General features: G+C 55.5%; 4 protein-coding genes across 4 annotated transcripts; 2 read left to right on the top strand and 2 right to left on the bottom strand.

Moving 5' to 3' along the window:
• Positions 1-110: 110 nt before the first annotated feature.
• MKK02DRAFT_30432 (uncharacterized protein) lies at positions 111-5,443 on the top strand (the record flags this gene model as incomplete). The annotated part of the gene is made up of 19 exons (XM_053088042.1): positions 111-392; positions 414-533; positions 588-710; positions 767-924; positions 1,001-1,025; positions 1,078-1,180; positions 1,201-1,363; positions 1,811-2,144; positions 2,196-2,432; positions 2,534-2,662; positions 2,704-2,955; positions 3,001-3,103; positions 3,242-3,480; positions 3,597-3,719; positions 3,874-4,413; positions 4,529-4,657; positions 4,706-4,957; positions 5,045-5,147; positions 5,193-5,443. The coding sequence occupies 19 exons, from the start codon at positions 111-113 to the stop codon at positions 5,441-5,443; spliced, it is 3,666 nt and encodes a 1,221-aa protein (XP_052942456.1).
• A 306-nt stretch (positions 5,444-5,749) lies between these two features.
• On the top strand, positions 5,750-7,961 carry MKK02DRAFT_30431 (P-loop containing nucleoside triphosphate hydrolase protein; the record flags this gene model as incomplete). Its single annotated transcript, XM_053088041.1, has 9 exons — positions 5,750-5,766; positions 5,838-5,904; positions 5,952-6,125; positions 6,171-6,596; positions 6,640-6,768; positions 6,817-6,997; positions 7,051-7,141; positions 7,194-7,245; positions 7,293-7,961. 9 exons carry the CDS (start codon positions 5,750-5,752, stop codon positions 7,959-7,961), a joined length of 1,806 nt encoding a protein of 601 aa, XP_052942455.1.
• Positions 7,962-8,522: 561 nt separating this feature from the next.
• MKK02DRAFT_40985 (uncharacterized protein) lies at positions 8,523-11,602 on the bottom strand (the record flags this gene model as incomplete). Its single annotated transcript, XM_053091366.1, has 17 exons — positions 8,523-8,695; positions 8,739-8,778; positions 8,831-8,921; positions 8,978-8,995; positions 9,042-9,241; positions 9,295-9,519; positions 9,565-9,653; positions 9,700-9,736; positions 10,362-10,558; positions 10,606-10,645; positions 10,702-10,792; positions 10,828-10,845; positions 10,890-11,053; positions 11,102-11,299; positions 11,354-11,442; positions 11,492-11,528; positions 11,570-11,602. 17 exons carry the CDS (start codon positions 11,600-11,602, stop codon positions 8,523-8,525), a joined length of 1,740 nt encoding a protein of 579 aa, XP_052942454.1.
• Positions 11,603-12,670: 1,068 nt separating this feature from the next.
• On the bottom strand, positions 12,671-13,423 carry MKK02DRAFT_40983 (uncharacterized protein; the record flags this gene model as incomplete). The annotated part of the gene is made up of 5 exons (XM_053091365.1): positions 12,671-12,853; positions 12,941-13,132; positions 13,183-13,271; positions 13,315-13,345; positions 13,391-13,423. The coding sequence occupies 5 exons, from the start codon at positions 13,421-13,423 to the stop codon at positions 12,671-12,673; spliced, it is 528 nt and encodes a 175-aa protein (XP_052942453.1).
• Positions 13,424-13,527: the final 104 nt, after the last annotated feature.

Genomic DNA, 13,527 nt, shown 5'->3' with positions numbered 1-13,527 from the left:
CCTTCTTCTCTCGTAAGAAGCGTGTTTCAAGTCGTGCCTGAAACGCCACTCAAATGCTGGGCGGGAGGAGGCGTGCTCGTCATCTTCCCATCATCCTTGTATATATCACGATGAACAGGCGGATTATCCCGACTATCGAGGCACTCGAGAACAGCACTCCTCCACTACCCCACAATGACCCTCTCCTCATGATTGCTTCGCATGGCGGAGGGAGCTGGGGCTTCGGAACCACCCCCATCGCCGACAGCCCAGAGACCTATATTGCCCTCCTCCAGCCCGCGATGCGCTTCGCTCAGCGCTTGCTCGTCCACCCTCATATCATCGCAAAAGCGGTTGCCATCATCTCCGAGACGCCCAAGCCCCACCCAGTCGTCGAAAAGGCCTTCCGATGGGTACTTGGTCCTACTCGATAGGCGATATCGTTGAGCGAGTACACCAGCTTAGAAGCTGTCGCATGGTTCGTCCGTCCTCAGCAGTCCGATCTGGCGGATGTCTATACTTTGGAGGAGTTGACCATCATGCTGCACAAAGGCGTGAGTATTGCTTCAATGTTCCGTTCCAATCAGAGAGGGTGTCTAACACAGTAGAACGTCGAGCGGCTGAGGCGGAGTAAGGAGAAAGTCGACGATGAGCCCGGGGTATCTGGTCGGCATCTCCTCTCCACAGCGATAGCCATGATTCATGCCCTGGTCCCTGCTGCACGGACACAGGTACGTATACGTTACTGGGAACTCTATCACTATCGAGCATTGTGCTGATCAATCAGGTCTACTGCCTTCTGCGGGGCTCGCCAACATTCCATATCCCTTACTCCCCAGCATTGGTGCCTCTATTGGCCACGAGCAATGCCAGTTTTGAGCTGGATATCCACTTACTAAGGGGGTGTCATGGGGGCTGGTTGGCGTTACGTTCCGGCGGCGGCGGGTCAGTCCGAGTTTGAAAGAGACTCGCAAGTGCCAGTCTTTCTTGCGGAGGCTCTACAGTCTACAGTAACGGCTAGGAAGGCGTTCGTAGACTCATTGAAGGTAGGCACCAGACCAGCATCGCAGGGTGACTGTCTATTACTGATGATCCCAGGATAAAGATATCGATTTCCTCGTCGTTCTTCAGACCGGAGCTGCCGATGGCGTCTTCATCAAGAAGGTGATAGATAGTGCTTGGATAGCTGAAGCTGTCGAGGGTGAGTGATGACCATCGCAGCCACTGTCGAGGTCTTTAGCTTTCAGCTGACCCCTGAAGCTTTCGAGCACGATCAGATCCACTTACTTCAATTGCCAGCGAAGCTCCTACCCGACCCCATAGTCGACAGAAACATCGCCGTGATGGATCGTCGCCGCGAAGCTGGAGAGCACGCTGCCAGGGGGTGGTATGGAATCCTGTTCTGAGCAGAACATATGTAGACGCTGTGCTCATATAGAACGGCTGTACGGACTACGGTAGCATGTAGGAGCATCCCGTGCTGTAGAAAAGGGTCGAGCAGTAGAATAGGGATGATCGATGAATGTCTCGAGCTTTACCCACTGCCAAGCTACCATGACCTTTTCCATACCGACTTTCCTCGTCTTTCTGCCGTACTGTAGCTCTCCTCTCCCCTATGACCCGATGATGCACGCCCGTCCCTCACGCTATCGGCCACTCCTATTGATCGCGCCAACAGCATCATTCCTCCGAGGTTTACCCGGAGCTGTTACTGCACGCGTTTTGGTCCACTCTTTGGTCCACTCCTTCTCCCGCCTCTCATCTTGGCTGTTTGATAATATCATCCCCCTCAGCGTCTCAGCCTCTGAGACTGTCTCCATACCATGCGCAGACTCGCCGTACCTCTCGAGCCCCAATTCGCCAACGCCCTTACTTGTCAATACGTCCCCGGCAACGCCCGACCCCTTCACCAACGTCCTCACCCGACGTCCCATCCTCCTCCCACCCCACGTCCCTCGCCTTTCCCCTTCTCCCCCCTTGCCCCCACAGCCATCTCCTCTCGCCCCTCCTCGCCCATCATGGACATGAACAAGCGCGTCACCGTCACGCTCGAGGAACTCGAAAATCAAGAGCCCCTCCCGCCCCACCCAGACCCGCTCGGAGCGGTCATGCACGCCTCAGCTCCTCTGTATGACGATCCTATCGTCGTTGACAACGAGGGGCCAGTCAATCCTTAGGGCCTCGATACCCTAGCACGGGTCATGCGCTTTGCTCAGCTCCTCTTATTGCACCCATCCTCTATCGGCAAGCTCGCAACTATCATCGCTGCAACCGGAGAACCACGACCTCTCATCGAGACCGCTATTCGAAGAGTCTTGGGGACAACGCAATGGGTCGTTGCTATCGATAACTTGCAAATGCTCCCTTCTTTGGCGGTACATGTGCGGCCTCCAAAGGACGATTTGGCCGATATCTTCACCCTGCCTGAGTTGACCATCTTTGTGAATTCCACAGTATGTCTTTCTCCTTTGGGGCCAGAATCTATTGAATGACTGGGTAGATCGAGGAGTGGAGGGGTGTCTGACACAAAAAGGTTCGTCCGCTAACTTCTCAGCAAGTCGAAAGATTACGGATCGCCAGGGACATCATGGAGAAGGAGGACAAGCGCGAAGCTTGGGATCTCCACCTCTTCCTTACTGCGGTAGCGATGGCCCATGCGCTTGTCCCAGCAATCCGAACACAGGTATGTTGGACGGATTGAATCGTGTACTATCTGATCATTAGGTCTTCTGTATCCTCAAGAGCTCGCCCGACTCTCAAATACCGTATCCCCGTTCGCCAACCGGCCGCGAGCGGGACATCGGATGGTATTGGGAGAGCATGGTGCTAGGTGGTATTTTGGAGGGCGCATGGCGCTGCACTCCGACAGTCATCGGCCTCCCAACATCGAACCGAGCGCCTTCGGATCCTAGGATCCCGAAGTTTGACTTTGTTGCATTACAGGCCGCGGGGACGATGCGGGTGCCGGTGGCACAGGTAAGCATGCCCCATTGGGTCTGCATGCGCCTGCTGATGGACCAGTATGATGTCTTCGAGTTCCTTCTACTTCAGCGACGAAATGCGAAGGGCGAGCCCACGGTGAAGTGGGAACTGGATGAGACATGGGTTGCCGAAACTGTCGAGGGTAAGTGCAGTTACTCGAATCAGGATGAACAGCTGCCTGAAAACCCCACTGCCCATACCCCCTGTTCACGCCCTGCTTACGCCGGATACGCTTCTGTGACTTTATATGTGAAATGAGCGGGCATAGCTGACGATGCAGCCTTCGAGCACGGCCAACTCGATCGCATTTCGTTACCACCCAAAATCGACGGGAAACCCTTGGACGATCGATACTTTACCATACTCGATCGACGCAACACTACAGCCGAGGCGGAAATGCGGTCGGCTCATCGCGTACCCTCGCTTCCAAAGAAATCGGTCACGAAGCGTCGGAAGGCAACCGACCAGCCTACGGCAGAGGCAGGCCCGTCCGAAAAGAAGAAGGCGGCGGTGGTGAAGGTGAACGCTGAGCCAAATGTGGCTTGAATATAGCTCCCACGCCTCTTTCTGCTGCCTCTACATATGTTGTACTTCTCTTTGATGTGCATGTTGTAAAGTCAGTCAGATGAGTGCAGCTCTCTAGCCATATCTCCATCAGAGCAGAGTCCAGAGGTACGGGCGAGCTCGACTGCCTGCGTTCCGCTTGTTTCACTTTCCTCCGAGATTTACCCGAGACCGGCCCACTCGACCACTCACCCGTACGTTTCGCCTGCACCCATCTTCGCTGCGTTTCCACCACTTCACTTGTCTATCTTGTGCGCGTCTTGCACTTCTTGACACCTTGACTTCTTGGCAAAGCATCCGACGTACACGCTCCTGATCCCTGAAAAATACCGGCCGGTCCACGTCTAGTACTGCTCTCGCGCGTCGCGCCGCACCATTGAGCTCGAGCTATACTCAAATACACCCTTCTGGACCATCCCACATCCCCGACGTCTCCTCCCCCAACCATCTCCATCCACCATGGCGAACAAGCGGAAATTCGTCTGCCGAGAGGAGCTCGACAGCGAGACGGCCCCTCTTCCCCACCCCGACCCGCTCGGATCCGTTATGCACGCCAAGGCCTTCCTTTCGCAGACCATCACCGTGGAGACCGACAGGCCGGTCGACCCAGCCCACGTCGACCTCATCACGCGCGCGATGCGCTTTGCTCAGCTCCTCCTCCTCCACCCCGATTCCATCGGCAAGCTCGCCTCCATCTACGCCAACAAGCCAGGCCCGCAACCTTTGATCGAGAAGGCGATCCGGAGGGTGTTGGGAACTACCCAGTGGGCGGTGGGTCTGGACTCATACGTCGTCCTAGCGTGCCTGGCGAGTCACTCTCGTCCGGCGCGGGAGGACCTCTCGGAGGTCTATACCTTGGCTGAATTGACCATCTTCCTCAATCCCACGGTACGTCTTCTTGCTTTGTATGTCCAGCGAGTTGGCCACGAGGAGGGGCAGGCTCATGGAATCTGGGTAGCTACATATGGCCTGCGATCTGTCAAAAGCCATGCTGATACCACAGCAAGTCTCACGTCTGGAGAAAGCCAGAATCAAGATGGACGACGACGACGATCGCGAAGAATGGGACGCCCACCTCTTCTTGACGGCGGTAGCACTCGCCCATGCGATGGTGCCGGCTATCAGAACTCAGGTCAGTCTGCACACTCGCGGGCATGGCTGGTGCTGATGCAATGAACAGGTTTACTGCATCCTTCAGTGCGCGCCGGACGAGCAAATCAAATTCCCCAAGCTATCATGCTACGCCTACGAGCACGACGCGGGATGGTACTGGGAGAGCCAGGTCTTTGGCGGGATCCTGGAAGGAGCGTGGCGCTCGAGTCTGCCCCAGCCGGTGATCGTCAAGTCCAGTCACCCGTCGACGGACTCGAGGGTGCCGACCTTTGACTTTGCCTCGCTGCAAGCTGGGCTCGCTCGGAACCCGCTGAACCAGGTGAGCTTCCAGTCCCACAAAGTTGGCCACCCCGAGATCTGATCACAGTCACAGCTCCCACAATAAGACCATCCGCTGATGTAACAGAGGGAAAAGTTCGAGTTCCTCTTACTCCGACGAGACGAGGCAGAGGGGGTACCAGCCGCCAAGATGGAGCTGAGGAAGGATTGGCTCGCTGAAGCCGGAGAGGGTGAACTGAAATCTGCTTCCCGCGTTGGCCCAGCTGACGATACAGCTTTCGAGAATGGCGAACTGGACAAGCTATCATTATCGCCCAAATTCCTCGAGCCCCCTCTCGAAGAAGGCCGATTCACGATACTCGATCGTCGTGGCGCACGAGGCGAACGCCAGCTAGACTCGATGGTCAAGGACGGACAAGCACCGTCAAAGAAGGGGTCTGGGAACTTCAAGAGGAAGATAGAGGAGCTGGCGGGAGGGCTGTTCAAGAAGGGCAAGACGGCGGCGATGGCCGAGGGTGGCACCTGATTTGAAATCCCGCTTCTGTACGAGTAGCTGCCGACCACCACCAAGTTGTACATACCTCCTCCTTGTTACCATACATACTACAAGTCAATACATGTATAGCACCATACACTACCCTACTACGCAGAACAACACCCTACAAACCATCTGAACGCAGAAGAAACACCGCAAATCGCACCTCTGCAGCAGCCGCAATCAGCATCCGCGTCGACCCCGCTTCTTCCTTCCGCCAGGCAGAGAGGATTGCTTCCTATCGCCTGATCCCTACCTACCCCTACTTCCTCAACTCTCACCCCTTCACATCCCATCATGGCTGCCACCGCCGCGTGAGTATCTCTCTGAAGGATCTCGCTCCTTTAATGCTCAGCCATCACTTTGATCCGAGCTAATGACGCAGCCGACCTGACGACGACTACCGAGCGGGTCTGGTAGCTCCCGAGAAGGATTTCCGACCGCAGACCGAAGTGAATAGCCCTTAACTTCTACTCGGGGCTCGAGCTGACACCTGGAGGATGTCACCAATACGCAAGGATCCACCTTTGACGACCTCGGACTCAAACGAGAATTGTTGATGGGGCTCTACCTCGCGGGTTTCGAGAAGCCCAGTCCTATCCAAGAAGAGTCTATACCTCCCGCACTGACTGGGAGAGATATTCTCGCTCGTTCCAAGAACGGAACGGGTAAAGTGAGCCAATACTACTGGTTGATATGGCCTAGACTGACTTCTCAGACCGCCTCCTTCCTCATCCCCACCCTCAACAACGTGAACGTTCGCCTTCCCCACATCCAAGCCCTCATCCTCGTCCCTACCCGTGAACTCGCCCTCCAAACATCCCAAGTATGCAAGACGCTCGGCGCCAAAATCGCTGGTCTCCAGGTCATGGTCACTACCGGCGGAACTACCCTTCGCGACGACATTCTCCGCCTGCAAGAACCGGTCCACATCCTCGTTGGTACGCCTGGGCGAATATTGGATCTGGGAGGAAAGGGGATTGCGGATCTGCGAAAGTGTACTACTTTTATCATGGACGAGGCGGACAAGCTGCTCAGCGAGGAGTTTGAGCCGGTGGTGGAGCAGCTGCTTCAGCTCGTTCCGGCTGAGAGGCAGCTCATGATGTTCTCGGCTACCTTCCCTGTTTCGGTCAAGCACTTCTCAGTGAGTCCCGTCTCGTTTCTGTAAGGCGCAAGCTGACCAGCAGGAACGTCACATGGTCCAGCCAGCAATCATCAACCTCATGGAAGAACTCACCCTCAAGGGTGTTACCCAATACTATGCCTACGTCGAGGAACGGCAAAAAGTACACTGCCTCAATACTCTCTTCTCCAAGGTCAGCACCGCCTACTCTCCAGACTGTCAGAATGAGCTGACATCCCAGCTCCAAATCAACCAATCTATCATCTTCTGCAACTCTACCAACCGTGTCGAACTCCTTGCCAAAAAGATCACCGAGCTCGGCTACTCGTGCTTCTACTCTCACGCCAAAATGCTCCAGGCCCACCGTAACCGAGTCTTCCACGACTTTAGGAACGGAATGACCAGGAACTTGGTCTGCTCTGGTACGTCTGCCACTTCTATTGATGGAACGCCCGTACTCTTACTGATATGGTAGATCTCCTCACACGTGGTATTGATATCCAGGCTGTCAACGTCGTCATCAACTTTGACTTTCCCCGCACAGCAGAATCCTATCTTCACCGAATGTGAGCTTCGCATAACTGACGATAGTATTCAGCTCAGCTGACACTTGCTTAGCGGTCGATCTGGCCGATTCGGACATCTTGGTGTTGCCATCTCTCTCCTCACAGTCAGTTGTGCGAAATTCTCAATCCTTGCGCCGAGCTGACATATCAGATCGAAGACCGCCACAACCTATACCGCATTGAGTCCGAACTCGGTACCGAGATCCAGCCTATCCCACAGGAGATCGACCCGGTCCTCTACGTCGCTCCCACCATGCCCGCCGAACCCTCTCCTCCTCCCAAGCCTAAGGCTATCCTCCCCCGCGTGCAAGCCCCACGTCAGCAACCACCATCGCGACAACAAGAACAGCCGACCCAGTCTGCTCAGTCACAAGCTCGCTTCGCCCAAGTGCCTGCCGGGCCGTCAGCACCGACTCAAGCTCAGAACCAGTCGACACCCAATTCCAAAGACTCGGCAGCGACATCGGCGTCATTCACTACAGCAAATGAAAGCACAGGGAGCGGTGCGGCCCCCCCTTCGTCGAGCGGCACCTTACCAAGCGTACCGCAGGGACGGCCGCAGCAGGAGAGGGGACCGAGTACACGTGGCAGAGGCGGGCCCAGGCCGCCAAATGCCAGTCGGGGGAGCGGGGCGCCGGCGAACGGAGGCGGAAGTGCGGCGCCTGCGGAAGGAGGAGAGGCAGCAGCGGGGTCGGTCCCAACTGGTCCGGGAGGTGGGCGTGGAGGTCAGCCTGGGAGGGGGCGGGGCGGATTCAGGGGACGAGGTGGCGGTCAGGGTCAGGGAGGAGGAAGACCGCCTCGAGCAGCTGAGGGGCCGTAGATGGACGGGAAGATGGGGCAGCGGGAAGGGAGGAAGGGGGAAGGGGAATGGGAGGGATGCGGAGGGGTAGGAAGATCCGGGACACGGAGTGGAAGCTGGGGGTTGGGAGGAAGGGCAGGGAGGTGGCGATCAGTCAAAGGGCATGAGGGGAAGAGAGGGAGGGAGCGGGCGGGGAGGAGAGTAGGTTTTGAGAGGGGAGAGTACCGGTAGAGCAGGGGAGGAGGATGTGGCCGGGAGATTCAACTCTTCAACTTCGCTCGCGGAGGGCATGGGATAGCAAAGGGGATGGGGGATGTTTCAGGGCGATCCAGGACGATATATGGGCTCCTCGGCCAGTTGAGTCTGTATATGCATTTCTTGCGCACTGATATAATCTGATCTTCTTAACCTTGTCTCACATTCTCTGCTTTCCTTCCCTCGTCCCGCACGCCGCATGATTATCCTGGATCGCCTCTCGTCGCCCTGTATCAGTTCTGACGAGCCGACCTTAAAATGAGCTCGTGTCTCGCGTATGCGATCTGCCTCGGGACTGGGCAACCTACATCTGTTAATGTGATAGCCTCATCGAGCTGCCTCCCGCTTTGCTTCTCCCTGTGCCCTCTTGCTCGGTCCTGGCTTGCAGTCCTCATCCTCGTCCTCGTCCTCGTCCTCATCCTCGTATTTCGGCTCGGTCATGGGAGTCTTTCGTACGACCTTCCTGGGGCGCATGGATCTAGCGGGTCGCGGTGCATCACCTGCACATCAGCTGCCTTATCCACTAGATGAAGGCTCACTCACCGATGATGCCGAGTAAGCCCAATTCTGCTCGTGTATGATACTGCGATATCAGCCTTTATCTCGCGGTATGACAACAGAGTCATCCCGCTCACCTTGAAGACGAAGCGGCAAACATCTGCATGTTCTTGGTCCGCATAGAACGTCGCTGACAGGGCGTCCACGTATGGTCTCAGATTGGTTGCTCTATATGCAGTCAGCTACAACCTCTACACCCGATCACTGGATTGAGGATGACTCACTCTACGACCGAACCAAGTCTATCCATCAGCTGAAAGTAGAGATGACAGTGAAGCCAAAGATGACTTCAATTCGTCTTCGAGGCACGGCCCCAGTCGGCCTTGAGTCGATAGGAAATGGCGATCATCTTCCTCGTCCTCATCCTCTTCATCCTCGTCCTCATCTGACCAGATCAACGTACCCCGCGTAATCGTCACCTCAATCTTGCTGAGCGCATTGAGTGCTGCACCATGAATTTGTACACGATCCTTGTCGTCGGTCTTGGGCTGTACGATCAGCGAAGGGTCGCACTCTGTGAGCTCTTGCGATCAGCACTCACCATAGGAGCAAAGGTCATGTCGGCCTCCTGTATCTCTCCGTCGTCCCCCGGGACGAACATGGATTGTATTCGAATGTTGTTGCCCCAATGCGCCCGATCTTGCGGTCCCACAGTCAAGCCGTCGACCTGTCTGCCATCCACAGCCAGATCGAGCTGTAGAGCGTCATTGTCGTACTGTCGTGGGATCCTAGAGCGCTGGTAGACCCTGAATCTGACTCGGAAGCTCTGCGCTTATCAGCTTGGTCCCTGTCCACACCAAATACCAATTACCGCTCCTTCTTCGCACTCCAGATGGCAATGGCCGAGAGCGCCGGCCTTTCCGCTCTTCTCATCCCGGCCATAGACCTCTTGGTGTTCATCTGTAGCTTTAGCTTGACCTTATTGCGATGCAAGCAGAAGGCTCACGGAAACGGTGCGAGCCGTCGAGGCGCTCAATCCAGGACTACTATTAGCCGACATTTTCACGCTATGCCTCACCTCGATTGTGTATCCTCCTCCGTTATAGATCATAGTGCAGTCTTTCTATGAAACGAGACGATAGGTCAGTATCTTGACAAGAGGAGGAGACAAACAACAGAGGTCCGAGGAGGAACGTAAGGAATGTGGAGTTGGTCAAAGCGGAAAGTTTTTGAAGAATCCTTGTCGGTCAAGTGTCCTTCTTATCTGATCAAAATCGCGAGGTGCGAGCTCAGGGGTAGAAACAAGGCGGCCTGTAGTGTTCAGACTGTAGATGAGACGCTAGTGGAGGAATCCCGGGACTGGGACCGCATCGGAGCAGGGGCCAATGTTATCTGAATGGCGGCTTGCCTGCCCCTCCAGCGTGCCTAGAACGAGATGATGGCATGTGTCAGTGTTGGCATGTTTACAATTGTACAGACTATCTATACACCCAGGAACCCCATCCACTCATCGCGCATACCAACCGACTTCGTGGTCGAATCTCATCTCTCGTCGTCATTCCATCGTGAGATCGATGACTCCCGCTCTCGCTCGGATACCTCGTTTTGGGGGGTCAATCTGCGATCATCAGCTGATAGCTCTTCCGCGATAATGAGAAGTATGCTCACCTCGGACACCACAATAGGTTTGATCTCGGACCCCAAGCCTGTCTTCTCCTTCTTGACCCGCTTGATTACTTCGATATCATCTTGATTGTCGTCGGAGAGCTCTCGTTTGACGGTCCCATTGGCGAGTGGTGCGAGTACGCGCGAGGGAACAGGCGCTGATGCAGCCGGCGCGATCGCTGCAGGCACATTGTCGGACTCTTAGCACGGTCAGCTGATAGCCCATGATGTAGTGTCTTGAGCCTACCGGTGATACCCATGATGTCGAGTTTCGCTCTAGTATGGTACTGGACATCTGTCAGCTCTGCTCATCCAAGGTCGCTACATGCTGATCACTACATACCTTCCATACGAATCGGCATAGAGTAGGATCGCGCAAGGTCGGAGTGAAGTCCAGGGCATGCCGTTTGTGAGCTGGTCGTAGATTTGCAGCTCTATACTCAGCGTTGTCTAAGGACTCTAGGCTCACTGTACAGTTGATCCTAGCCTGTTCTCATCAGCGCGATCACCAGATTGGGAGTGATGCCTCACTTCAGCAGCTTCTCATTTACAAATCCCACTGAGGATGTGTTCGTAGGCGTTGCGTGAGGTTTGCTGGGTCGGAAGCTGCCTTGCTGGATGACAATCTCGATCTTTCCGAGGCAATCGATTGCTGGGCCCCTGACCTGAACTTTGTCCTCGTCATCGGTCTTGGACTGGACATGATCAGCGGAACACTCTGTCTCCTGTGACAAGCAGCTCACTAGCGGTGCAAAGACCAGGTCGGCAATCTTGGCGCCTCCGCCTGCCCCGTCGTCGACGTACATCCTCCCGATGTCTGACTCCTGGTCCTTCGCCCTCCAAGCTCTGCCAGGTATCTTCCGCCCGTCGACCAGTAGTTTCACTTGGAAGTCTGGACGTGATATGGGTGCACGATTACAGCGGGACTCGACGCGGAAGGACTGCGCATGTCAGCTAACCCTGCACACGAATTGACCCAATTTGAGAGAACATACCTTGCCCTCTTCGCATTCTAGGTATGACTCGATCAGACCGCCTGCCTTGCCTGTTTCCACGTCCGTCTTCGGTGCCTCTCGGTGCTCGGCTATTCGACCAGCTATATCGCGGCTGAACAAAATCGCACCACGGCCCACCGAATCGTTTCGACTCCGCCAAAGTCTCCACCCACGCCTGACAATTAGCGCTCAGGTCGGGCCATCGTGTTTGCTCACCTCGACCTCCAATACACCAGAACTATATATCATGCCGGCAACTGGATCTAGCGGAGTACAGACGACTTGCGAGTAGGCGAGTGGTACAGTGAAGGTAGGAGTATGAAAGGTGCAGTCGACGCGACTGACTTTTGAGACATTCCTCGGTCGCCTCGAGGCCTCGACGCGTGCGAGATACCTAGGGTTCCTTCTACGTGCGCTACGTGAATAGTCGTACCCTATTGCTCTGCTATGTTGCCTGAATCATCTGCGTAATTGCGCCCGTGCACGCTCAAGGGAGATTGGAATACAATACATAGTTAAAAAAATCGAGCACGATCAGCACGGAGCGTTTCCCCTTCGCCTTATCCTTCCTTCCATACATAGTTGAGCGTTTCCCCCTCGCCTCATTCTTCCTTTCTCCTCATGTCCCTGGCGATCTAGTCCTCAGTAAGGTCAATGATCCCGCCCGCAATACCGGAGAGCCGTCGGGGTGGGTCAAGCTAAAGGATCAGCCTTCCACCCTTCCACCCTTCCACCCTTCCACCCTTCCACCCTTAGATACGAACTGAATATGGATGAGGACTCACGTCAGACACCATGATGGGTTTGTTCTGAGACCCAGCCCCCGTCTTCTCCTTCTTGACTTCCGTCTTGACCCGCTTGACACCCTCGGCTTTGACACTACCCTCGGCGTCCGACTCGCGTTTGGCTGTGATCCTGGTCGCCGCGGCAGCTTCCTGGACGATGGGAGCGAGGGGTTCGTCTTGCGCTGGAGCTTGGACCGGAGCAGGGACCTCCTCTTCGTCTGATGATATTAGCAGCTTCCCTTGGAGGTATGTAGGCGAGCATACCGGTGATGCCCATGATGTTCAGAGCTGCTCTCGAGTGATATTGTCCTGGTTAGCTGGGGCCGTCAGGATAAGAGAAGGCGAGCGTTCCTTCCAGACGAATACGCAGACGTTTGGGTCGTAACGTGCTGGTTTGAATTTTGCTGTTTTGGTAGGGACGAAGGGCCGCACATTTCCAGCTCTGGAACTGTCAGCTCGTGGGCAGCAATACAGAAGCGGTCTGCTCACTGTATCGTGGATCCCAATCGGAGATGTCAGCTGGGCCTTCTCTTCAAATACAGACAAAGAAAAGTTTCAGAGCTTTCTCGTGAACCTTTCCAACAGGCTTGATCGGCTTCCAGTCGTGTGGGCGAACGGTCCCCTGAGTACCGCGCATGATGAGGACTTCGATCCGGCACAGGGCATCCAGCTCTGCTCCCTTCACCTCCACCTCGGCCAAGTCATCCGTTTTTTCCTGTCCAATCAGCCCAGCTCCATCTTAAATAGCGTCATCCGTTCCTGCTGATCTCCCTCTCCTCCGACCTCCTGACGAGGAACTCACGAGCTCTGCGAAGCGCAGTTCAGCAGAATAAGTTTGTCCATTCTCGCTAGCTATCATCTTGTCCAGCGAGATCGTGGGTGTCATATTCCAGTGACTCCCTGATACGCTCCGGCCATCAACGGATAGGTAGACCGCCAGTCCAGGCTGCATCATGATCATGCCTAATGGGGACTTCAGAGTGACGCGGAAAGTCTAATCATCAGCTTTGCCCCTGCAGACATGAGCTGTAGCTCGCCACTAACCTTGCCGAGCTCGCACTCCAGCAGAGACTCGCACAGCCCATTCTCGACCCCATATCTGGGATCTCTGACACATGTAGGCCTGTACTCGTCTAGCGGTCAGCCAAAGACTAGGCGAAACGATCAAAGACTGACTGAGCGGTTTCCCGTCGATCTCAACGTGCGCCTGACCCGTCAGCATGCAGGCCAGCCAGGTTGTGATGGTGCTCACCTCGATAGTGAGGTCTGATGAAGTGAACAGCATCTTCCAGAGTTGTGTGTCGCAGCAAGCCAGATGTACAGATGACGGAGAACAGATCGCCAAAAATCACTCCCCCACGTCGCGTCGCGCTCACACCGGACAGACGA

Source organism: Dioszegia hungarica, assembly GCF_025882075.1.
Source record: "Dioszegia hungarica strain PDD-24b-2 chromosome Unknown MKK02contig_25, whole genome shotgun sequence".
Classification (NCBI taxonomy): domain Eukaryota; kingdom Fungi; phylum Basidiomycota; class Tremellomycetes; order Tremellales; family Bulleribasidiaceae; genus Dioszegia; species Dioszegia hungarica.
This window is presented reverse-complemented; position numbering and strand designations above follow the sequence as displayed.